This window comes from Seriola aureovittata, chromosome 21 (assembly GCF_021018895.1).
Source record: "Seriola aureovittata isolate HTS-2021-v1 ecotype China chromosome 21, ASM2101889v1, whole genome shotgun sequence".
Lineage (NCBI taxonomy): Eukaryota > Metazoa > Chordata > Actinopteri > Carangiformes > Carangidae > Seriola > Seriola aureovittata.
This window is the reverse complement of record NC_079384.1, coordinates 8,196,967-8,221,572: the sequence shown is the minus strand read 5'-3', so window position 1 is coordinate 8,221,572 and position 24,606 is coordinate 8,196,967. Positions and strand designations below refer to the sequence as shown.

General features: G+C 42.2%; 1 protein-coding gene across 3 annotated transcripts; it reads right to left on the bottom strand.

Moving 5' to 3' along the window:
• Positions 1-23,568, bottom strand: LOC130162646 (liprin-alpha-3-like). Of its 3 annotated transcripts, XM_056366418.1 has the most exons (32): positions 23,315-23,559; positions 17,631-18,424; positions 14,755-14,856; positions 14,130-14,294; positions 12,954-13,028; positions 12,767-12,826; positions 12,405-12,533; positions 11,132-11,224; positions 10,686-10,738; positions 9,985-10,078; positions 9,702-9,836; positions 9,430-9,513; positions 9,191-9,322; positions 9,034-9,096; positions 8,745-8,824; positions 8,152-8,338; positions 7,855-8,048; positions 7,489-7,732; positions 7,261-7,400; positions 7,016-7,164; positions 6,768-6,864; positions 6,364-6,445; positions 5,929-6,129; positions 5,709-5,771; positions 5,170-5,196; positions 3,859-4,034; positions 3,561-3,658; positions 3,258-3,433; positions 3,009-3,077; positions 2,409-2,571; positions 1,015-1,083; positions 1-886 (listed from the first exon to the last, which is right to left on the bottom strand). In XM_056366418.1, the coding sequence occupies exons 2-31, from the start codon at positions 17,964-17,966 to the stop codon at positions 1,031-1,033; spliced, it is 3,720 nt and encodes a 1,239-aa protein (XP_056222393.1). In that variant the 5' UTR covers positions 17,967-18,424; positions 23,315-23,559; the 3' UTR covers positions 1-886; positions 1,015-1,030. The 3 variants fall into 3 exon arrangements, with proteins under 3 accessions (XP_056222393.1, XP_056222394.1, XP_056222395.1); XM_056366419.1 differs by lacking the exon at positions 12,767-12,826; XM_056366420.1 differs by lacking the exons at positions 1-886; positions 1,015-1,083; positions 2,409-2,571; ... (3 more) ...; positions 3,859-4,034; positions 5,170-5,196 and adding an exon at positions 5,220-5,450 and having other exon boundaries at positions 23,315-23,568.
• Between the last annotated feature and the right edge of the window lie 1,038 nt (positions 23,569-24,606).

The following is a 24,606-nucleotide window of genomic DNA, read 5'->3' as shown; positions in this document are numbered from 1 at the left end:
TGAAATGAACGTACAGTTTAATACACACACATACATACTGTACATACATACATACAATAGCAGTTATCATAAAAAATGATAAAAATAAAATACACACATTTTACAAAGTCCTGACCCAAGCTTTCACATCATTAGATGATTGATATCATGACGTTCACTCTAAAATGGTTGATTTTGGCATGCATATTAACACAAATGCTTAACTCTCTTTTTCCCAGTTTGAACAGGATTTTGTCATAAAGCACTTTGCTAATTGTCTCATTGTCTGACCTATTCACATTTGTGCATCTCTCGTCTGTTATGGCTTAAGAACATACATTTCATTTACCCTTTATACACTTACATTCTCCCTTTGAACCTCCCTCTCCCCAGATTCTACTGTATTGTTATGTTACTAGGCAGAGTATGTTCTATTATTAGTCTAAATTGTAGTAAGATCACCTGAAAGGATGTGTGTCGGGGAATCATTCTCTTGATCTGAACAGGAATGCATTTTCCAATTTTAAAAACTAAATTCATTGTGTCAATATTGCCATCTCACACTAAAAAACAGAAGATGAATTCACGATAGGCGATGGTCACTTTCTACAGAATCAAACAGCATCATGCCACAACTATGGATCAAGATGGAGTGAGAGAGAGAGAGAGAGAGAGAGAGAGAGAGTAAGAGAGAAACGGATGAATAAACAGACATTCACTCATTATTTTATCATGTTTTCAGAAATCATTCACTCAGTGTCTTTGATTCTTCGAGGCGTCTGGCTCGAACGATGTTTATCATCTTCTAGTGTCCATTTTTGATTTTAATCCTCAGTTTTTTTGTTTTTTTTTCTTCAAAAATGTGTTGTTTTTTTTTTTTTCCTTGGGTTAGGATGGAGGTGGGGGTCTGCAAAACAGAATAAGACACACCTGATGAACCGTAATAGCTCCTGCTAAGATGTGACGTTTGATTTGGTGTTCACACAAGCTGTTTTTAGCTACAGATACAATCGTCTGTGGGGGTGCTTTTCTCACCTGGTGTGCTTATCTTTTAGCAGGAATATGTTCTCACGGACCCCGACTCTCCTCTTGGACCAGAGTTTACTGACAGAGAGAAGAATGTAATTAGTAAATATACTGTATACATGTGGTTCTATTAGACAAACTGACCTGAATCGGTCAAGTATCTCAAACTGAAACAAGTAAACCTGGAAAAAAAGTGGAGTTTTCAATGAAGATGTTTTACTTTAAATCCAAAAGGCTCCCTCAGTCCTCACTGTTTTGAGGGATAGTGCTGGCATTTGCTTGTGTAAGGTCATGATATGCCTGCTGCGGAAATTAATTTTAATAAGTATGTATGAATAAAATGACAAGAAAACAAGTAACACTGCGCTACTTGTGGATTCTTCTTCACCAGGGGTGCTATCAGATGGGAAGCTGTGGTGGCAATGGCTACTACCTCATAGGAGTAGTTTAATATTATGGGAAATACACTTATTTGCTTTTTTTCCAAGAGTTAGATGAGAAAATATGGGGCTAAAGTCAGCAGCTGATTAACTTAGTTTAGCGCATGGACTGGAAACAGGTGGAAACAGCTAGCCTGACTGTATTATGGCTGTAACGTAAGCTGTGTTACTGAATACACCACCTAACAAAGTCTGTTGTACAGACTCTTGCATTAAGAAATGTCCTGTATTTACTCAGATCAAATAGACTAGACAGGAGGGTCAACGTGTCCACAAAGTCAGAAGATACAGAAACACAAGATAACACAGCTGAATGACTGAATGATAAACTTGCTTATATGTTGATGAATTGCATATCACAGTCAGTTTTTTTAAATCTCTAAAAGCTGGATACTGTATTATCAAAGGTAATGACTGAAGCCAATATGGCAGCCTGGAAGGTAGAAGAAGGTCATCAGTAGTATAAATGACATACAATTTAAAACTAACTAAGCCAATATCATTGATTCACAAGTGACAGAATCACCACTGAGTGACCGGTGCATGAATATGTGTATTGCCTTAGGGAAATTTCTACAAGGCAACGCAGGCAATTCCTCAAGGAAGTTTCTCATTCCTGTTTTCAATTTTTGGCTTGATTTCCACGCTACATCTTTACAACAGCTCCTCAAAACTCAATCATCTAAACACTTTTGACCATGTTAGAGGATTTGACCGACATTTTATCACCATTATTTTCACTTGTTTGAAGGGTAAATGAGCAAAGACCATCAGGCTAAAGTAGCACAAATTTGCACGCAGCATAATCTAAGTACGCCTGACTAAGTTTGTTAGTATAAGTATGAGTGGTTTAACATTTCATAATGCACATTGTGTTTGTTTCCTCACAAATAGGAAGAAAAAAAACAGTGTAATGCCTGATCCTGGCAGTGCTGCTGTCATGCCCACTGAGCGACTCCTCACCTTCACTCTGGACTTTTCTCAGGGTGACGGAGGGGGTCGAGATGGCGGAGGCACGGAAGTTGGCAGGTAATGTTTCTGAGGAGTCGGAGGTCACGCCACGGAGGTCCTTCTCTCTGAACATCTTTCTCCATGATGGTGACCGTGTAAATGTTTTCGTGCCATCCTGTATAGACAATTAAATATCATCAGTGTTCACAGTGGAGGCTATCTATTTCAGGGTCTTATTCATTATGCATAAGTGGGGTTTAACAAAGTAGTATTTGACAAAGCAGGATTTGTTGTGACAGTATACCACAGTTGCACAGTTTTTAGTCCTACATGCTGTAACTAAGCAATTAGCACTGGTGTAAACACAGCTGAACCACGCTGGCATACCAACAATTTGCCAGCAGTGCATGCGCTGATGCCATAAAGGCACTTTATAAGGAAGAGAGATACTTCAGTCTGCTACAGTATTTTACCAGTGGTAAGGAAATGATCATGGCACACATTTAACAAAGAGCAAGAATTGAAAAGTTTGGATCAAAGGCCCTATTGTTAAGTAAAATTGTTAAGTGATTATCTTGATTGATTTTCCACTGACAGTCTGCTTTGTCGTACCTCATCTGGCCTCCTCTCTGTTCCCATGGAGATGAGAGCATTGTACTCCTTCTCCAGGAGCTGCCTCGCCTGCAACAGTTAGACGAACAGAGTTTTAAGATCATAATTAAGATAATTTAGGGGTTGAAGATCGGGATTATCTCGGCAATAGGAAAACAGAAGGTGTTGCAATGTGAATTTCTCTACAGAGATGTTTTTCTACATTCAGCTTCAACGAGCTGACAGTAATGGTGGTGTATTGCGGAGTACCTGTGTGTTCTGGTTGGGTATCTGGAGGAGGAGGGCCAAGTCAGTGTAGTCAAAGGTGTCATCCAGCGCCAGGAGGGCCCCGTGCACCCCGCTTTCTAATAGGTTGTCGGCAAACTCTTTCAGACCGATTGACTGCACCCAACACATCACTCGCTCATTGGACCACACCATCACATCTGTGAGGAAGGACGCAGAAAAACGGTTATCTCCAGTTCAATATAGTTGCAGGAATATGTGTAAATGTACTGTATGCTCTGAAATCACGTCTGAAGAGAAGATTTTGCCATTAACCACAGGGCTCACCTTGATTCTGATGTTGACTCTCATCCCTCCTCCTCTCCAGCTCCTTCCTGTCATAGTTCAAGCGCTTCAAGCACATGATGCCATAGTGAAGACTCACCCTGTAAGTGAGAATGACACACTGCTTTAATTTTCACCAAAGCTGGTATATATATATATATATATATATATATATATATATATATATATATATATATATATATATATATATATATACTTTATACACCCATGGAGATGGTGCAAAGAAAAAGTGGGACTCAAACAGAATGTCACGAATAAACCGTGAATCTCTCTTTCAGACCTGTGGAAACTGTCCACCATTTTCAGCTGACCCCTCAGCTCTTTCTTAGTGAGGTGATCAAGCATGCGGGCGTCCACCAGTGACTCCATGAAGTAGGAGCGGTACTGGGGTAGACCCAGGCTGGGCAGCCATTCGTTTCCCACCCACTCGTGGTTCATGTCTCCATAGGCCAGGATCTGGAGGACGGAGGGGGGTGATGGAGATGAACAGAGTGAAAGGACACGGATGAGGTGTTTAATAAACCAAAGGAAGTATAAAAAGTCTAATATTTATTTTATTGATTTTCTTCCCCCCAGTTTCCCTGTAATGTAATTGGTAACATCTAGGAAAACAGCCTGAATTTGAAATGAAAAATAACAAGAAAAGATTTCCAGTTTAGTTTACTATCACTATATAGTCAAAATGGTTAAATATTTGGACTAAAGGTTCCTCACTCATTTTTTCATTATCTGAGCCTTTGTTATAAAGAATGGCATCATAGTTTTTATGTGCAACCTAAAAGTTTCAAGAAAACAGAAACTCCCTCTGTCTGCGGGTTTTTCCCCAGCTCCCTCTCCTTCCCTGGGCACTCCATACGCACTGCTGCCGGCCAACAGTCATGCAAAACATCCCTCAGCTTTGCCAGTTGATTGAACAACTTTTGGATTGCCAGTTTGTGGAAAATCCTCAATTAGCATGACGCTAGCTCTGTGATGCATCAGGAAAACGCGAACTCAAATTGACTGTTACATTAATAACGTAAAGTGTGGCTTATTAGAAAGTGGGAAATTTAGAGTGAAATCATTCAAAAAAATTTTCCAATTCATAGTCTACTGTGGAAAAAAGCCTTATAACTCAAACTCTGATTTTCACTCTGTTGTTCTCTGTGCTGCTTCCAGAGCCCTTTTGGTTTTCATTTCAGCCATTTGATGAGTTTAAGATTTACACACTTTTACCCTCAAGTGATAGAAAACACACTCTGGTAAAGTGTACAACAACATAGTTCTTTATAAATAACAGTTTACATGAGAAACAATGCAGTTTACATGCCAAGACAAGTAGTCAGATTGTGTTAGTTTAATGGAATAATTGATTACGCACATATGGAGGTGGTTTTGGCATAAGGTGCTTATAGCTCAGTAAATTATGTTTGTGATTAAAAACATCTTGGGCAGTTTTAATATTTCATCATTTCCCAAAGTTCCCTGAGTAATGAGTCTGTTCCCATCTTGACCTGACACCAGACTGGTTCAGCCTTCCAGTAATAAACGCCACATTATGCTGCGGCATGTGATGATCACGTGCACTGATTAAATAAACAAAAAAACTCACCTGGTCCCAGCTGAACTCCTTCTGCTCCTTGCGGTTCAGGCAGAGAGGAAATGAAAGAGAAAAGGGGCAGAGAGTCGCAAAGAGAGGGGAAAGATCAGGGACGGAGTGTGTTTGTGTTCGTGTGTGTGTTATGGTGAATCGGTGTCAGGGCAGAATGAGAGGAGGAGAGGGGGAAGGCAGAAGGAGGAAAAGTTTTGTTAGTGAGTGAGAATTAGTTGGAGAAACACTACATCAAAACAGATTTTGAGGGAATAGTAAGGGAAAGGTGAAGCCAAACATGCCTAATCAGAGACAAAGAAAAAGAAAAGAGTTCATCAGTACGTGGGCTCCGGTCATACTGATACGTGTTTAGAGGCCAAAACATAAACCAATTAATTACATTACAGGCCTATATACAGAAAATACTGCAATAAGGTTTGTATCAGAACTGTCTCAGTTTTATGTAAATGAAATAAGTGCAAAAGCCACGAACATAAAGTAAAAAACTAACCTAAAATCTCTAAAAATGATTTGGTATGTAATATTATATTCAGTCTTACTGGCTTGGTGGCAGCAGTGAGAGACTCCATCTCGGCATGTGTCATCCAAATATTACTGGTCGACTGTAATGACAGTAAACAAATACAACATCTTTCTCCTTCCTTGACATCACCGTATGAATTTGTTAATGTCCCACCTGTGTGCACGTGTGGATTGCACACTGGCGTTTGGAGTTACATCATGCTTTTTTTTTTTCTTTTTCTTTTTACTGAGCCTTACAGAGCGAGTGCTTGCAGGTGCAGATGGACTAGTGAGGGAGACCATTTCCTGGATGGCCAGGCGGAGTTTGAGCCTGTGTAGAGGGTTGCTGATGCCAATCTCCCTCTGGATCTCTGTGTCCGAGAGGTTGGCCATGATGGCGCCGCTCTTCACGTTGGCACGACACGCTGCCACATACCATGCTGGCATCCCAACCCACAGCTGGGTAAACAGAAAGAAGACGCGGCGCATATTTAACGCCAACACTTGATGAATGATGGTGCTTCCAACGATCAGGTGACAAAAACCAATGTTTAAATGTCACTGTTGTATTTGCTGAGTACAGTTTAGTTTATGAGCTCTAGAAAAAGTAAATCATGAATAACTTTGCATCACATTAGACTATCTGAACTGGACTGATCCTCTCATTTAACAGGACAATGTGCCATGACGTACCTCCAGCCATGTAACAACAGTTGGGCCGTCCCATGAGGCGAAAGGAAGACCCTGACGACAGGCTTCCTCTAACAAATCGTGCCTGGCAGGGAGAGTGGAAAACAGAAGTTTGACGGAGATTAATTTCTTCATATCTCACCTTACCACTGTATCCTTCTATAAATAGAAAAATCACTCTGAACTTGAGATACCATGACATTTGTGCCTTGCAGCACCATTGGGTCATATATTTTTTCTTAATAAATGATACAAGGGGAATTAAAAGCCCCAACCCTGGCCTTGTTAGTGTCATGCTTTACTCATGGCACCTGACTGTGCCATTTACTAAAACGACTGTACCCTACAGGAGGGTTCAAAAATCTTTGTTTAACATGAGACGTGTGTGGAAAGATGACTGATCTCACTTCTTTTTGCTGCGGCGGTCTTTTTCAACTGTTCCCGTCCCAAGTTTAGCGAGACCTAAGGGGTCAGCTGAACCCAGGTCATCAGACGGTGTGGAGGCTGAAAAAGGTCAGAGGTTAAACGTGATAATTACTTCATGAATTCACCAAGCTGTCTGTAATTCTCCCTCTCTGTCAACAGATACATTTGTCAGTTCGAGAGGAAAAAAATGGCCTTTGGGATTTTAGTAGTTTCCAGTCGGTTCACTGACCCAGTGAGGCAGATTCGCGCCCAGGTGCACCGATCCTCCCCTTTTCCTTTTTGCCAAACAGACGACCAATTGACGACTTAATGCTTTTCTTTTTGCTGGCTTTGTGGAGGGAATCCTGGCTGGCAGTGGTGACACCATCAGCAGAGAGACTAGACAGAAATGGGGAAAGAAGGCGAAATCGTTCAGTCTTGATGCTAGTGTCTGAACCAGACGAGGTATTTATGAGTAAATGCTCCTGAGAGTACCTGCGAAATTCACGGTGGTCATCGAGGCCTGCCCCCGGGTGAGTGTGTGTCATTCGGTCCAATCGTAGGGCTCGAGGAACAGGGGGAGGGGTGGAGTCAATCAGGGCAAGTGCTCGGCATTCCTCGCCATCTTTGCTATTCTGTAGGGTGTGAAAAATTTCAGTAGATTAACACAGTTTGACTTGATCTGTAGCTTATATCACAGCTTTGACACCTTCGACGCAGTACCTGTCTGTCAGTCTCCCTGGCAGGGGAATGTGGGAGGCGGGGGGTGGAATGTCCAGAACTGGGTGGTGAGGGAGACGCCAAGGTGGAGGAGGTGATGGAGGGAGTCATGTAGCCCCTCCCGACACTGTCCCGTCCTCCCAAAGAGGACGGTGGAAGGGGCGGGGCATCGAGGGCCACGCTGCTGACCCGGCTCTCGATCTCCTCTGCCCTCAGCTCTGTGCTCTCTTTTTCCTCCTGAATCAGCCTGAGAGACGTGGAGAAGGAAAGGGAGGGAAAAAGAACAATTTGTTCAGGGGTTTTCATTCTGCACGTCCAACATTTCTGTGGGTGAGACAGACAGAAAAGGAAACCTGTAACAGAATTTACTTAATCTCCTTGTTAATGGCCTCCAGTTGTTCCTGTAGCATGATTGCCAAAGTCTGTACATCTGTCTGTCCGCTGGGAGAGAGAAGCTCCGATCCAAACAGAGTCTCCCTGTCGTCCTCGTCATCGGAGCAGCCCCCCTCCACACCGCCCTCAAACCCAGGGCCCAGCATAGAACCGCTGTCCCACTCTCCGTACTGGAAAGAGCGGAAAATGGTTGCAGGAGATGATGTCATCCTAATAATCAATTCAACATCATCATCAGCATCACAATCATCAACATTATCTCAGCCTCAGCACCTTGTTGCCATCGTCTCTAGGAGGCCCCCACCGGCCGCGGTGTGCCCGCCTGACCACCACCCCACTAGAGGAGCTGCCGTAGCCAGCCGGGAGCGAGCCTCCGCCCTGGGGGTACCGCAGCTCTGAGGCGCTCCCTGGAAGAGATCTTCGAAAAAGGGTGGAGGGAAGTGAGCTCACGCTGCCCGCCCTACGGTGAGAGCCAGAATTCATTTGTTACGCCACAGTACTTGAAAAGGACAATGTCCCCATTTTCTGGGTGTAAAGTTACAACAAACAAGTCTCTGTGGGGAAAAAAACAATCGTATTAAAAGAGTTGCATCCACATGAATTAAATGCGTATGTATTATTTGCATATTTGGCAGCTAGAACAACACCCTCTAGGTGCTGTATCAATAATTACTTTTTAAAATAGATCTTAGTGGAAGTACATTAAAACTAAACAGGAGAGTAAACAAAAAAAACAAATTGTGCTCAGATGGAACAGTGTAGATATAGTATCCCTTGGGAGATTTTGCTTTAATTTGGGCATTCACAAAATGTAGAGCTTACTGTGTTGTATAAATAAACCCCCTTAAAGGTTCATTGTGGCTAACCTGGAATAAGAAGAGCCAGGCCTGCCTCTCAGCTGATCCAGCTCCAGTTGGATTCGCTCCAGCTCAGCAAGCAGCTGCTCCTGAAGTACAGAGGAGAAAGGCTTTAATCTGACCCCTACTTGTTAAAGATCATGTCTGTTCTTTGTAGAGAAAACGTTTTATAACCCTTTTGGTATTGAATGTTCAGCAAAAACGTATTTTCACAATATTTACAAATTATCTCGACTCTTCACACATAGAACATGAGGATAAAATGATAAATAACGCGTTTAAAAAGAGGACTGAATACCTTATTAGCTAGAAGGTCATCTTGGATTTTCTTCATATTGGACAGTTCCTCTGAAAGAGCATTCTAACAGAGCAGAAGAATAAATATACTTTTTCTTATTCTTATTTTTTCACTCTGTCACAAAATGTACTGCAACACTGATTAGTCTTCCTCTCACCTTCTCCTCCAGTGCTGCCATCCTCTCCTTGAGGTGGAGCTGCAGTCTCTCGTTGGACTCGGACAGGAGCTTGTCCACTGTGTCCGAGAGACGTTTGTTGTGTTCGTCATTCATCTTCTCCCTCTGCCTAGCCTAAAAGGAAGCAAGACCGCAGGAGAGATGCTCGAGGTAAACAAAAACAAGGTTTTAATTATTTTAATAAAGGGAACTGTGGCGAAGTGGATCAAGATAAGTGATACCCTCTGTAGTTCCTGGTTCTTCTCCTCAAGTTGGGCTTCCATTTGCCGTAGCCGCTCCTCAAAGTTTCCGTGGCGCTCCTCTGCCTGCGTTACATAAAATAACATAAGAATATTTCCAAATGCTCTAAGAAGTGTGTGTGAGAATTATATTACATGATTATCTGTTTATTTGATCAACAGATGGCAGCTATGACAGTGTTTAAAGTAAATCAAACCTTTTAAATGCAACACTTTACATTATCCAGTATTTTGTCGCTCCGGACTCAAAGTACCTTGTTGAGAGCGGCAACTCTTTGGGCAAGCTGGGCCTCGATCTCAGGCAATGTCTCTGCCCTCTGTAGGGTCTGCTGGAGCTTCTGCTTGGCTTCATCCAGACGCTCCTGTAGCTGTCTGTTCTTCTCCTCACTCTGAACACACAAACAAAAACACGTGCATAAGAGCTGAAACCCAGGAAAGCACCCCACACACCTGATCCATCCTCACCTTTCTAAATACTTCTAAAACGCCGTCAGGCATAACAAAAGCAGACAATTTATTATTTGAGATATTCCTTACCTGTCTGTGCAGGGACTCCTTGCTGGCCAGCTCATTTTCTAGCTTGTCTTTGATATCATGGAGAGAAGTCGCCTCCCTCTGGGCGCTGAGGTACCTGCACGCAACACAAAGCCACCATCGAATGTGAGATTGGTGCTGCACTTCTTAACCAAAAATAACATGGTATATATGATTACATGTGATTGATTGAGGAGAAACAGATGGCTAATCTAAAAATAAAAAATGCCATCCCTGATTGTTCAGCAAGTATTAGACAAATGGGCTTTTTTTGCATCAGTTGTTAAATGAAAAAAATGATATGAAAAAAAAATGTGACGGGAGCTGCGTACTGAACCATCTTTAAACACTGACTATGACTGCCTCTATTATACATTTGAGTGGACGGCTTGGACATCCACAATCTTCTTACTTTCAATAAACTGTGAGCCAGGAAGTCTTTTTTTTTTTTGCTTTTATCACACAGCTGAATTCTTAATAAGAATATAATGCAAATGTCATTATGTAAAACAACCTTAGACTGTATAAAGAGGTCTCATGAGACCTTTGCAACACATTGCCGGCCAACAGGTGAAACATATGGTCCTTCTGCTATGTCCATTACAGCTGATGTATGAAATTCTGGTTCCAGGAAAAAAAAAAAAAAAAGGTAGGAAGTCCTCATTAAAACTAAGAACAGATTCCTCAAGCACAGCAAAGATTACCTGCGTTCTAGTGTTGTAATTCTCTCCTCCATGTCCTCCCTTTGGCAAAGAGCCTGAAGGAGACAACAATGTATCATGAAACAAGATAATGAACAATGTCGAGTCTTTCATAACATACATGATGTAACAGTTTGTATCACAATTATATGATAATGGCTAGGTAAGAGAAAGAACTAATGTGTGTATGGGCTACATAAGTGGTGAATGTTAATGCTATGGGTCTATTTACAATTAATTCTGCATTGAAATCAAATCTACAGTAATATCAGTAAGTAGATTTCGACCTCATAACTGTTTAATTTCTCTGAATTTCACTCTCATTACCAAATAATGCATATTAGTACTTCTACAGCATATGCCCATTGTGTTCAAATATACACTCGTAGCCCCGGGAGTCGAGGGAGCTCAGGGTCTTGGCCAGGAAGAGACAGATTGGCCCGACAGACCTCTTTCACTTCCCTTTGGAGCTTCTGATTGGCCTCCTCCGACTTCGTCACCTCCCTCCTGGCGGCCGCAAGCTGTTCCTCTATTTCCCCAACCTGACGTGACACCACGAAAGGGACACAAGATGACACAGATTGAACGTACGTGAGTCAGTGTTAACTGCCACAGCACCAAGTGTAAATAGACACGACAGTGATAGATTACGAATGTCTGTCTGCTCAGTGTAAGACTCTTAAAGAGCAGCACTGACATAAGTGCAGCACGCTGACTTGAGAGTCTGACACAGCCAACACGCAGAATGTGCCTCTGACTGCGTCTCTGTTTTCTGTTCAGTCACTTAGTCATCTTCATCCAAATACCTTTGACCTATTGCACAATACTTTATTTCACAAGGCTACATCCAGCACGTCTATGATTAAAATCAAATTAAATGTCTTTTTATGTATTACAAATTATTATAATTATGACTTTTCAAAGCTGCTGTAATAGTCCAACTGGCCACAAGGGGGAAGAGGGACACCAGCAGACCTACTGGACATCACTCCCCTCCTTCTAGTGATGTACTGTTGGAAATGCTTGAGAAATAGCTTGGCAGTACACTGAAGGAATTCATTATGATGTCTTCATTCTATTAACTAAATTAAAAAACAAAACGGGAACACAAATGCACAGATAAAGTACAAACTCACTTGTATTCCTATACTTGTGAAGACTACATCTTAACAAACCCTATAACCTTCACAGTCGGCACTAACCTCAACCTTTACTCCTACTCTTAACCTTATCCTTATACCAACCTTAAAAATGGGACATAGCATTAGTTCAGGTAGAGCGGCTACCAGTAACATCCAGTTATATTCCTACTGTGTAGCTAATATAATGTGACACTTCTCACTATTGCGCTGCTGATATGTTCATACAATACTGTTTACTGTTGCAGCTCCTTCACCACCACAGCATCTGTTCTTACACGCTAAGAATTTTTGGTATTTTTTAATTTAACAAAAACTTAATGTTTCACAATCAGCTTCTGCCAGTTAGAAGAGGTTTCGTTTATTTCACATGAGAGATTTGCACCGATTTGGATTTTGCAGAATCAGGATGTGAGGAGTGTCGTGAGGCTGTTAATGCTGCGAGGCTGCTGTCAGTCAAATGCAGCTCTGATTTCAGCTTAAACCCTGAGGTCAAATGCTTGCTGTGCTGAAAATGTCCTCCTCACTCTGAAGTTTCAAACCTCATATTGGTTTATAGATGTACAGAATCGCACGCACTCACCTGCCGGCACATGAGGGCCAGCCTCTCCCTCAGCTGGGAGAGTTCGGCTCGCTGTCGCTCAATCTCTCCTTCTCTCTGTCTTTCCAGCTCGCTGTCCTCCAGGCCAGAGGAGGGGCCGTTGGGTAGTCGCTGCGATGATGGCAATGTAGAAAACAAATGAGAGTGAAATGAGAGAGAGAAAGAAAGAAAAAAAAAAGAAGAGTTAGAATCAGTTAAGTTTGCAGCTAAATATTAAATGAACTGATGAGATGAAATCACACTGACACAGCATGGGACCGCTACATCTAATTTCTACTGACTTTCTTGACGCTAACACATACACAAAAACAACTGGAACCAACATGCATAAAACCCTCCCTTACATCTTTCCCGCCGTCCACCCCTTGTTGACGTCTTTTAATTTGGTCTCTTAAAGAGATTACCTGGAAAGAAGGGAGACAAAATGGGCAGACGGACGATATGAATTAATGTTTCCTTCACTTCTTGGCGTTCTTCACACCGAGCTTAAGAGTCCTGGAGACACAGAAAATCATTTCCATTCGACTTTACCTCTTGAGAAGACGCTGCAAGTTGATCCTCTAACATGGACACCCTCTCAAGGGCCACACGGAGCCTCTCTCGCACCTGTGCCGTGAAGCAACAAGGAGTGATATCAGTTGACCGGCCATCATGGTGTTCGCAAATTTAAGATTCAAGCTGCATTTGTATCGCTAAAATGGATTTGCCCTTTTGCTCTCCTAAAGTAACTCCATCTTCTGACCTTCCTGATAAGCTTTTTTAGAAAGAGCAGGAAACAGTTTGAGGCGATAGAGACAATTAAAACAGCTCATGAGAGGCCAAAACGCATGGTAACAGAATTCCTCCACAATAGGTGCATAAGGTATTTCTGTGCACTGCATTGCCATTCACTTCATTTGATAGGATTTATCTTCCTGGGCATATGTTTATCCGACTTCTAGGAATGTTCTAAAGTGCAAACTTAAAAATTCTTCAGTAAGAGTGAAAAGTAAAAGAAATTTATAAAGTGACCTACTTCTAATTGCAGGAATTTTAGAGCAGCTGTGAGTTTATCAGATGATCAGTCACATGCATCCTCAAAGCAAGAAGAGTAAATCTGAAGGATTTACCTGTCATCTGCCCCGCTGTTCTTTTTTTACAGTATTGTTCAAACATGATTTTAAGGGGTGTAACATCTGTTTGCTTATGGGAAAGAAAGAGCTGCAACTTGTGAGCTGAGACAAACCTATTGTAATTCAGACTCATCACATCACCATAACCAATCATGTATAGTACAGTCAATCCAAAACATATGCTAAATGGTGCATCCCCAATGTATACTGCAGCCACATCTACTACCACAAACATGGAGGTAGCTTAAGTTTAAGAGGCCCTCTTTTTTTTAAAGAGTTAAAAATCTGTCTCTTTAGCTGATAAATGCTCCACTATGTTCATCAGCTATAACTGCTAACTTTGTCTGTCTGTGTGGTGCTAGGTCAGCTAACTTAGCCAGACCGTATGTCTGGCTTTAGCAGCTTTGCGGGCCAGAAAACCACATACACATCACATACAAGTTGTCATGTGAGATCAACTGTAAATATTGAAACAGGTAAACAGGTAACTACTGTGAGTAGGAGGAAAAGTGAAGCATGTTTACCCTTTGTCTTTCGCCAAAATGCAAACTTTAACTACCTGATCTACATTTCAAAGATAAACAGTTTGACCTACCTTCTCATCTAGGGCCTTGTGGTGCTCAAACAGAGACTTGAGGGCCTTGAGGACTTCCACCTCACTGGAGACCCCTGCAGGGGACTGAGCTTGTCTTTTCACCACCGTCATCCTCAGACTGCGCTCATGGCGAGACACCAGACACTCCAGGTGTTCCAGCAACAACTACAGGAGCGTGTGGGTTGAAGGGGAAGGAGACGCCGAGGTGACAGGAGAATGCAAGAGGTAAGATGGGGGGGGTTGAAAGGGGGGGACACAGATGATGAGGAGGGAAAGAGAATAAGAGACAGAAACGGGAAGAGAGAGAGAAGAGACAGAGAATATGTAGAGGAGTGAAGGGTTTTAAGAGTGACAATGAGATGAAATTGGGTGGCGAGAAGAGCGCCGGGTAGCAGAAAGGGACAAGGAGTGAGTGGGTGAGATAAGAAAAGCAGATATGGACAAAAAAAAAAAAAAAGGAGTCATGAAGAGAAAAGAGAATGTGGAAGATAAAAAAAGGAAGAGAAAGAGAGGGGGGGGGATAGCAAATGAAACAGTGTCACACCCACACAACCACAATGGGTGAGGAAGATAACACAGAGGCTGTTACAGTGCTAATAAGCAAAATGGCCGCTAAACATCTTACACGTGTGTTGTTTCTCTCCGCCTTGAGCTCAGCAATCTCCTCCTCCCTCTCCAGAAGCTGCTCCCGGCAAACGTTCAGCTCTTTAGTCAACACAGCAAACTCCTGTGGAATACACAAGCTGCGTTCAGGGGCAAAGAAAACAAACTGTTTAAATGAATGGTTTTAATAGTTTAAGTGGTCTCTGCACAGCCATTTGTGCTGCAATCAGAGTTTAAAGGAACAGATAATAATTTAGGCCAGACATAGCCAAATCTAGTGACTCTTAAAATTAAATAGAATGGGCTGCTCTCACCACTCTCTCTCTCTCTCTCACACACAGACACACACACATGAATGCTCACATAATGCTAAAAATACACCTAACCAAAGGCCTCCAGAAACACACATTGTGAAACACCTGAGACCAGGGATATAGGAAGACGCACATGATGTAAACCTACATAATAATCATGTAAATCACTGACACAGTTTTCCACCACCACTCTCTCTTGCTCATCCTCCTCTGTGAACTCGCATTCACGGATGGATTACATCACACTGTTACACAATGGCTCTGCACTGGAATGCACAAGCGAGACCCCCCAAAAAACAGAGCATCGATATGTCATTTGCAGCACCGCTGGGAATACATTTGCAACCTGCACAGTGCTCAAACAGAGTGCAAACAGGAGAGCATGTCCTGATTTGCTTTAAAAAAAAAAAAAAAAAAAAAAAAAAGGAAACAGTGAACGAAACCCATAGAATCTACAGTCAATGATTTCTTTATGTCTCCATAAAACGCACTGGAGGCTTCAGCGTCGAGGCGATTGGTGTTTATGAGAGTGACGATGATGTGCAGATGTTTACAGTCAGGATTACCTGCTCCATGATTCAAAAACAGTTGAAACTAGACAAATGAAATGGGTCTGTTTGCATGGAGGAGGGAGGAGAGAAAGAGCCAGAGATAGATCTATACAGATGGTGACACAGTGGGTCCATTGGCTCCTGGCCTTATGGGATTGTTTCTTGTTTGGATAAGGGTCAGCTTCTCAGTTGGCTTCCCTTGTCCCCTTGTCATTTCTTTTCTATTTCATCTCACTCTATCTTTCTAGGCTATGGCCTCCATTCATTTAATGAATTTGCAGTGCCGATCTATGACTTGCATGGAAACTGAGTTATGCAAATAGGAAATACAAATTTGATTTTGCGTGGCATCTCATGTATAATATTTTACATTTTAGAGACTCAGCACCTGTACATTCAAATACATTCCCATAATGTTGTGTAGCTCTTTAACAAATATTCTGGGGCTTATCATTTTTCACTGTGTTCCAAGATTGTGTCAAAAAGATGTTCTGGGCTGCAGCTGATGATTATTCTCATTATCAGTTAATCTGTTGATTATTTATTGAGTAATCGATTAATTTTTTTGTCTATGAAATGTCAGAAAATACTCAAAAATGCACATTGCAAAGTGACATTTTGAAATAGCTTATTTTGTTGGACCAACAGTCCAAAAACTCAAAGACACCCACAATAGAGAAGCTAGAATATGGAACATATTGTATTTTTCCTTGAAAATGAATCAAATAATGAATCAATTATTAAAATAGTAACAAATTCCTTTTATGTCGATCAACTAATTGATTAATCGGCCAATTGTTTTAGCTCTAAAGTTGACAACTATATATTATAGTTATTATACAATAATATTGTTGTAATTTTTATCTGTAGTTAGGGTGTTGTTATGCCATCATCTTGAAATTTATATCATACAGTATTTTGAGAGAAGCATGTACTAAACTGTATTGTATTACATAGGTTTTTATTTGTATCCAGTCCTGTACATACACGTTTGGTTATTAACAAATGTGACAATATTATGTGCTGTCCAGGAATAATGAGAGTAGGGCTGCACTGGTGACTCAATATGTTCCGTGCTGAATTTCTTTAGTCACTTTTCTGTCTCCTCTCACGAGTTAATGTCAAAATTTGATCTAAAAATGCTGTAAAAACCCCTTCTGACCCCTCTTAAAAGATTTTGGAATAATAACAATGGTTGTAGCTCAAGATAGAGCAATATAAAATCAGACAATTCTGATGGCATTTGTTTTGGTTCATTTATGCAGTCACATTTTACACCCTACGAACTGGAGAAAACAAAAGGGGACCTCACACACAGTGCTGCAAGGGCAGTGAAGTGTGACAGCAAACTATACTGTAAAAACAATACACACACTGAGAGTTGTGGATTTGTCCCAGTGGAGAAAGAAAGCTTTTCATCTTACAACTATAGGATAAAATCTTCCGATTCCAGTCACTATTAATAAGCAATTTCACCCAGTAAAAACTAAAGAGAATTCCTATAAAATCAAGTATTCATTCAAGTTAAGCTGAGCCCATTAACAAATATTATCTTCCAGTGTCATTAATCATCTGCTAACAACATGGTCAACAAACATAATAAAGCCTGATTACACAATAAGGGGGAAAATTGCGGATGCAACTTAGACTAAAGAGCCAGAAGAAGATAGGCACATAAAGCCACTGCATTAGTAAGAACAACATTAGTGAGGAAAACTCAACTGAAGATGCAGAGAGGGAAGTATTTAACATCCACTTCTAGCTGCGTCACTCTGCATGAACTGTCACAGCAAAGGCTTACTGTCTCATGAGCTCGCTTCACAATGACATGCACTGAGAAAAACACACTCATACATAACTAGACTCTGATTGCACAGAGGATAAACAATGCTACCTCACAAGGAGAAGTATTCCTTAACACACTTGCATTGCCAAAACACATACTTTCACTTCCAAACTAGACTCCATATACTTATGCACAGATTGTAAATACACACACACATACACACACCCACACACACACAGAGTTGTACCTGTGGCAGAGCAATAGATAGCTGCCTCTGAAGTGACTCCTTCTCGTGGCCGAGCTCGCGGAGGCGGAGCTGAGCCGTGCCCAAGCTCTCCTGTGTCTCCCTCAGGTTCTCCAGCAGCCTCTCCCTCTCTGTTAGCATGTTGACCATTAGGGACTCCAGGTTCCCTGTGCTGCCTCCTTCATCTCCTCCGCCTCTGGGCTCCCTCCCACCGAAGCCGCCTCCTCCGATCGCACCCCCGGGGCCTCCGACTCCTGCCCCGGCAGGTGAGGAAGGGCCCCCGCCAGTCCCACTTCGCCCATCCTCAGAAATGGTGGGCATCACCTCGCACATCATCATGAGACCGGGGCGTGTGTGTCAAGTCAACAAAGGAAACTATATGGGGGATTGTGCGTGCAAAATGTCTGTCACCGTGCGTTTCTGAGCTCGTACTAAAAGTTTGATGTATAAAATATAAATCTTTACATCTTCAGTTTTCCAAAAATATCATTCCTTTGGTCATGTCTACATATGTTCCTGCATTTATTGCCTTTACGTTTTTTTTCTCCAGCACTTCCTTCTGTTCGTCTTTGCTCACTTAGCTCACAAAGTCCCAACCTGCATGGTAAATGATCAGAATGCTTATGTGTTCCTATGTTATGCAAGAAGCATCTACGAGGAAGGTGTTCTGTGGGTGGCTAGGATCGGCGGAGGGTGAGGAAGGGAAGGGGGTAATGGGGAAGGAAAGGACAAAGGAGGGTTGATACTCCTAGATTGTGTCCACGAGGCAGAGCTCCTCACAGCACCATGGGTAAGAGCTGAAAAGGAAAACAGGCATTGCGTTAAATCCCCCTTAATAATCTCACTGTGCATATAACAAATGAGAAAGGACACTGCAAGCAAATGCTGTAGTTTGGGACAAAAAAAACACACTAATGTAACTCCATCGAAACGCGACACTAATACCTACTGATGGTTTGCAATTAGCATTTTTGACAAAACAAAGAACACGTTGACTTAGTGCACGATAATGTGATGACGACGCCAATAGATATCAAATCAATTCTGGATCTTTGCTTACACATCCACTCTGGACCTTTAGAATCTCAACTTACAATGAATGAAATGAAAGGCGTATTTAAGTTACATACACACTGAGCCATGCAACCTGAGAAACATCTTCAGGAGACAGGAATGAAATTATTACTGTTCAACCCAGTTATAGTCCAAAACACAGAATGTTACTTGAAATCCTGTGTGTTGAAGTAGTAGTCTGACTTTTTTTTTTTTTTTTTTTAAATAGATTAAATCCCTTTTAAATAGTGAGCTTTAGAAAAGCTGGTTGAGAGAGCGCAGAGAGAGGCGGCTGTTTCCCTGTTTCCAGTTTTTAATGCCAAGCTAAGCTAACCAGCCGCAGACTGTACCTTTATATTTAATGCAGAGAAATGACAGTAGAATCAAACTCTTCATTTAATGTAAACATGTCATGCTACAACTTTTTTGATACTTGATGAAAAGAAAAGAAAAGAAAACGTGCATTGTTCTCATTTTGATTGAAGGGTTCTTAGACACACAGCATTTGTGAGTTAGTTAGCGAGTGACACGCAGGCGCACAGCCAACCGCCAATCACAATCGTTCTCGGTCAGTTTATCAAACAACCAAGACAGAAAAAATTAAAAAGCAATGTCAGTTGTATGGAATTATTTTGGCCACTGAAAGGATGATTTGAAAACAGGAATTCAAATCTGGTGAAAATCCCTATATTTTTTCATATTGCAGTATTGCATATATCCCAGAAACGTCATTTTTTTTTCCAATATCACGCAGCCCTGAGGCAAATTTCCCATAATGTTCAGCCATTGCTTTAAGATATTAAATGCTATCAACTTGATGAGATCAGTGTGACTTTAGCTGTCATAACAACTGTTAGAAATATTGATCTCAATCATTTTAGAAATTTGTCCACATCATCTCTTCTTTCCTCCCATATTCTTCACTGTCTAGTCTACAATACTCAAGGGCTTGCACTGGCCTTTATACTTTTAAGTGGTTTGGACTGATTTAGTGTCCCATGCAGGCTTCTTTACGTCAGTGAGACTAGGCAGCACAATAAAGAATTTCTTTGTCCAACCAAAATCATCCATTTTGTGATCAAACATATTTAGCGCAAGTGAGCCTGAGCTCCAGTGAAAATAAGTCTCTGCCAGTGGTCTTATTATTAATATAAGGATGTCCAAGACCAAAGATAGGGACTGCTAGCTGGTAATTGGAGGCCTGATACAGCTCTGCATTAGCTCCTCATGCTGGTGAGCTGGCTAGAGCACTTGGCATCCTCACTGTGTGTCCCACTAAAAAACAGCTTACTTCCTTTCCCGCTCCACTGATGGATAATCACTGATGCAAGACTGAACTGGCATTCACTGCATTTCCTTAAAGTGCACTTCCAGAGTTCAAAATGAAATCAGATTTAAGAACTGTTTTGAACTCTCCGACACACTGGTGGCTGCATATGCATGTCATCAATTGCGTGTCCTCATAGCAGTAGCACACATTGAGAAAGGACTTGAAAAAGCCCTGGAATCGTGAAACGTCAGAAGTGAACGTAAAATTCAGTGATAACCTGCTTCAGTGGGACAAAAGATCAGTGAGAGTTTAACAGTCACATGACAGACACCTGAATTACATCATGCTAACAGTGTGTTTAGCACTAAGGCAACTGATGTCGGTGATAGCTGATTTTGATTAATAACTGTTCTGTTATTACTGTGCTCAAGTGGTGATTTTCAACCAAGAGTGCAAAAATGTACTTTTATCCACTTCCTGTCATGGTCTGTGGCTACCAAAAATAGTTTGGCTATCAACTGTTTTGAAACACAACATAATGACAAACACTTTTGGATTGTCCAGAATCAGATTGATGTGGTTTTTGTTGCCTTTCAAAGGCATTCTGCAAGTATTTACTTGCTTAATGATCTCGCTTGCTTTTATGTAAACTGAACCAACGTTATTGATGAGGATCTATAGCGTTTTATAGGGCAAAAATATCTTTGTGTTGGGACAAATTTGCCCTCGTGGTCTGACTTGAATGCGTCACTTTTGTGCCTCTTTAGAAAACACTGTTGATCAAACTACACTTAGTACCTCTGATGTTTCCAGAGGTTTTATGTAGACCAAAGACTACAACATCTTCTGATTGTGATCCAAACTACCCAAAAATATCCTCCTGAAATTAATTTGAGTTGGTACGGGGCCTTGAAAAGCCTTGAAATACTCCTGTTTTAGTATAAGGTGGCTTGTAAGCAAAACTTCTACCGCTCAGTTTGGGATATTACTCTTTGTCATTACCAGCAACTCTTCATTAGCACAGCAGGGGCAACAGAAAACGGGGTAATGTAATTACTGCGGACTATTGTATATGTTGTAACAATCACTGCACAGCTCACAGTAATAGTTCACTGTATTCCTCCTGTGTCATTATGATGAGTTTTTGCGCTGAGGAGAAAAACAAAGGATTCATTGCTGGAGTCCTGATTCAGTGCAGAGAAAAACATAACTGTGCAGCCTGCAGTTTTGACTGAAGCGTCAGCTGTGAGGTCACTGGGCTTCGGGACCTGTGTGTTTGTGAGTGTGTGGAGGAGAGAGAGAGAGAGAACGACAACTAGGAAACAGGAGCGAGCACTCCGTGTCTGGTTCACTGTAGATTTCTCATGCCATAACATCACAGCTGTATGAGCATTATTAAGACTTTTTATTGGAATAAAATTGCTATTCTTGCTGCCACTGAAGTGAGAGCATGGGCACGGGCAGAGAGGCGGCATAGAAACAATTCTCTGTTGATGGCATGTTTCTTTAATGCAGAGCTATAGCACAGCCACATTATCAAGTAGCTGCATTAGATCCATTGGTGTAATGGTTGAGCTCACGCACAGTGTCACCACATTGAAATCAATCAAGTTTGTGTGTTTTATGTGCACATGTGGGTGCGTTCATATTATGATTGCCCTCATCATCACCATCATCATCATCATCATCATCATCATCCACAGTCACATTGAATCCTGCTTGTACCCTGGATTGGACAGACTGGCTGTAGCCTACAGTATCTGCTTGCTGGATGACCAATTAGGATTTGGCCCCCAATTAGGCGGTGTATCATGTTACTAAATATTCCCTGTCTCTGAAAAATGGGCAAAGGAAAAAATATGTGTTTGTGTGTGTGTGTGAGAGAGAGAGAGAGAGAGAGAGAGAGAGAGAGAGAGAGAGAGAGAGAGAGAGAGAGAGAGAGAGAAAGAGCAGCAAACAACAGCTCTCCTCCACCAGACACTGGGGCGGGGAGAGGGGTTTGCAGGCTCCCACAGCCGCCGACAATGAGAACTAAAGACAGAGGGGTCTGGGCGATGGGTTTTTACATCCAGTTAAGCGTTAAATCACCGCCTCAGCGAAAGACTGCATGCACGTCGGATGCATCCCGGGCATTTCAGTAAAAGCAGAGCATATAGCGACTAATAATGAACGCGTCTCTCCCCCCCACATCACCACCACCACCTCCCCCTCCACCTCCCCCCTCCTCTTAATACCATGAAACGGTACCCCCTGGGCAAGAAACGCATCATTGGAATCGATAAGTGATCGTCGGCAGCTGGGCAGAGGGAATGGAGGCACCGGGATTCGGACTCAACACGCTTCTGGTCGCACTGGCATCGTCACTGCACACCGGGCTGTAGCTGATGGGAAAATGACGAGGCTCTCCGTATGACAGGTCGACTAGTCTGTGGCTATACCTCCATTTCTGGATGTATGGAGGAAAGACCATTCCATGATAGACGCGCGAGTGCGCACGAGCACGCACGCGCACATCTACATTCTTCTAGTTAATAAAAAAAAAAAGCAAAAAAAAAAAGCTAAGTAGCTGTGTGTTGGAGTGATCAGTGTTAAAATGAGCACTAAAGCAAAGAAGAAGGGAGATGGATCCTTGTCTGTTCTCTGAAGAGATCCTGCTCGACTGAGGCTGTGGAAAGCATCACGTCAGGAGGATGGCCCAAAAAATGCACACCGCACATTTTCAGTAATGGGCCTGCCTTCTCCAGGCATTATAGAATTATAAGCAACTCCATAGGCCCAGTAACAGCGGTGAGACGAACTGGGAGGTTTGACTACAAAGCTCCCAACGGCAAAGAGCTTAGTTACAGCCATGATTAATTACAAGCAACACATAGTAGGCCAATATACAGTAGCATCTTATGATCTCTCTCTCTCCCTCCCTCTCTCGCGCTCTCTCTCTCTGAAGTAGCTATCACCTCACCTAACTGTATGAGCGAGCAAGCGCGCCCTAGATAAATCGTGCTGTGAGCTGCCAACACACCTGTCAATGCCTGACACTGACATAGGCTCGGAGCGTTGCATAGTCTATCTAATATAAGCCTATTTGCTTCGATTCAAATAGCACCCCCTCCCTCTCTGCCCTCACACACACACACACACACACACACACACACACCACCCCCCCCTCAATCCTTGACAACACAATGTTAGGTAGCCCACTTGTTATCACGCGCGTGCACGCACACCCATGCATTTATCGTTACATTTGTGCATGCATGTTCCATCCTCTGCGACCCCCCCCCCCCCCCCCCCCCCCCGATGAATATAATTCTCCCTTTCAGTGGAAACTGGGTTGCGATGGGGCGGTGTGAAGTTGCATCCTTACCACAGTCATCGCGGGGAGCCTGTAGTGTCCATGTTAGATGTTAAATATTCCTTAGGTCCATCTCCGCAAAAGATCGTGCCTCGGTGTCCGTGCCCTCCTCATCCGAAAGCAGAGTAAAGCTGACAGTGTGTGTTATTTCTTTCCGCCTCTCTTTTCCACATGTAAACGGCGAGCGGGGGGACGCGGAGAGAGACGATACGCCACCTTACCACAGACTCCCCCCTCTGTCGGATTGGAAGGTAATGGGTCTTAAAGAAACATTCTCTCAGCATTCTCCGCATCCCTGTGATTTACGCGCGCGCCCCGCACTCACGCGCACTCACAGGCCAATCAAACACCTGATTAATTATACAGTGTGTATGTATATCACAGACAAGTGCAAACTAACTGCACAGACATTTTATTTCTAACGATCCCATATTGCCCTTTTAGCTGCAGATTGAACCCAAATTCACTCATTTAAAATAATTATATGTGACAAACATGGATACAGTTGACTTTGTAAATAATAAACCAGTATTATATCTGCAGTGCATTCTTGCAAAGGATGTGTGGGATGATGCTCTGCAGGCCCAACTTCAGACCACTACAAAAACTCACGTGAAAACTACATATGATATCCAATATTCTGAGCTATAACTGTTCAAATATGCCAGTAATCCACCTTTCTACCTATTAATTTTAAGGAAGCAGTTACCATAAATCACAGTTCATATATTTGCAGGGTCACCTTGCCTCCACTCCGCTACATACATACAGAATGTTTGATGTATTAAAACTGTCTTTTAAAAAAAAGCTCTCATTTAAAGTCGCTGCAGGAACGCATTCTGCACTGTGGGAGAGAAAGCATGCGACTTTTATTCAATCGTGGCATGAATATGTTTAAAATGAATGTTATTATGTTCAATTGCCAACTTTTCATACATCTATGGAAATGGCCATATCTATGGATGCTGTCCATAATGTAATTAACATCCATACAATATGAATTCACCAGCCCACGCATAAAATTTCATCTGATAAAGACTGTTATAAATATGCATGTTGATACTGATATCACACTTGTAAACAGATAAGCAGGTCTCTCTGTGAGTGTGTATGTGTGTGTTGCTCAGTAAACATAAGGTGGTGCTGTCTTTAAGAGAGAGAGCCTGGAAAGGGGTGATGTAATGTGTTCTCAGACAATGATGTCATCGACTGAGACACGGCAAGGATTTAAAGTGACAAAGGCATTTTCAGTGGCTCCATGTAATCCTGCATCAGGTCTCCTCAGAGAGCAGCACCCAAGCACC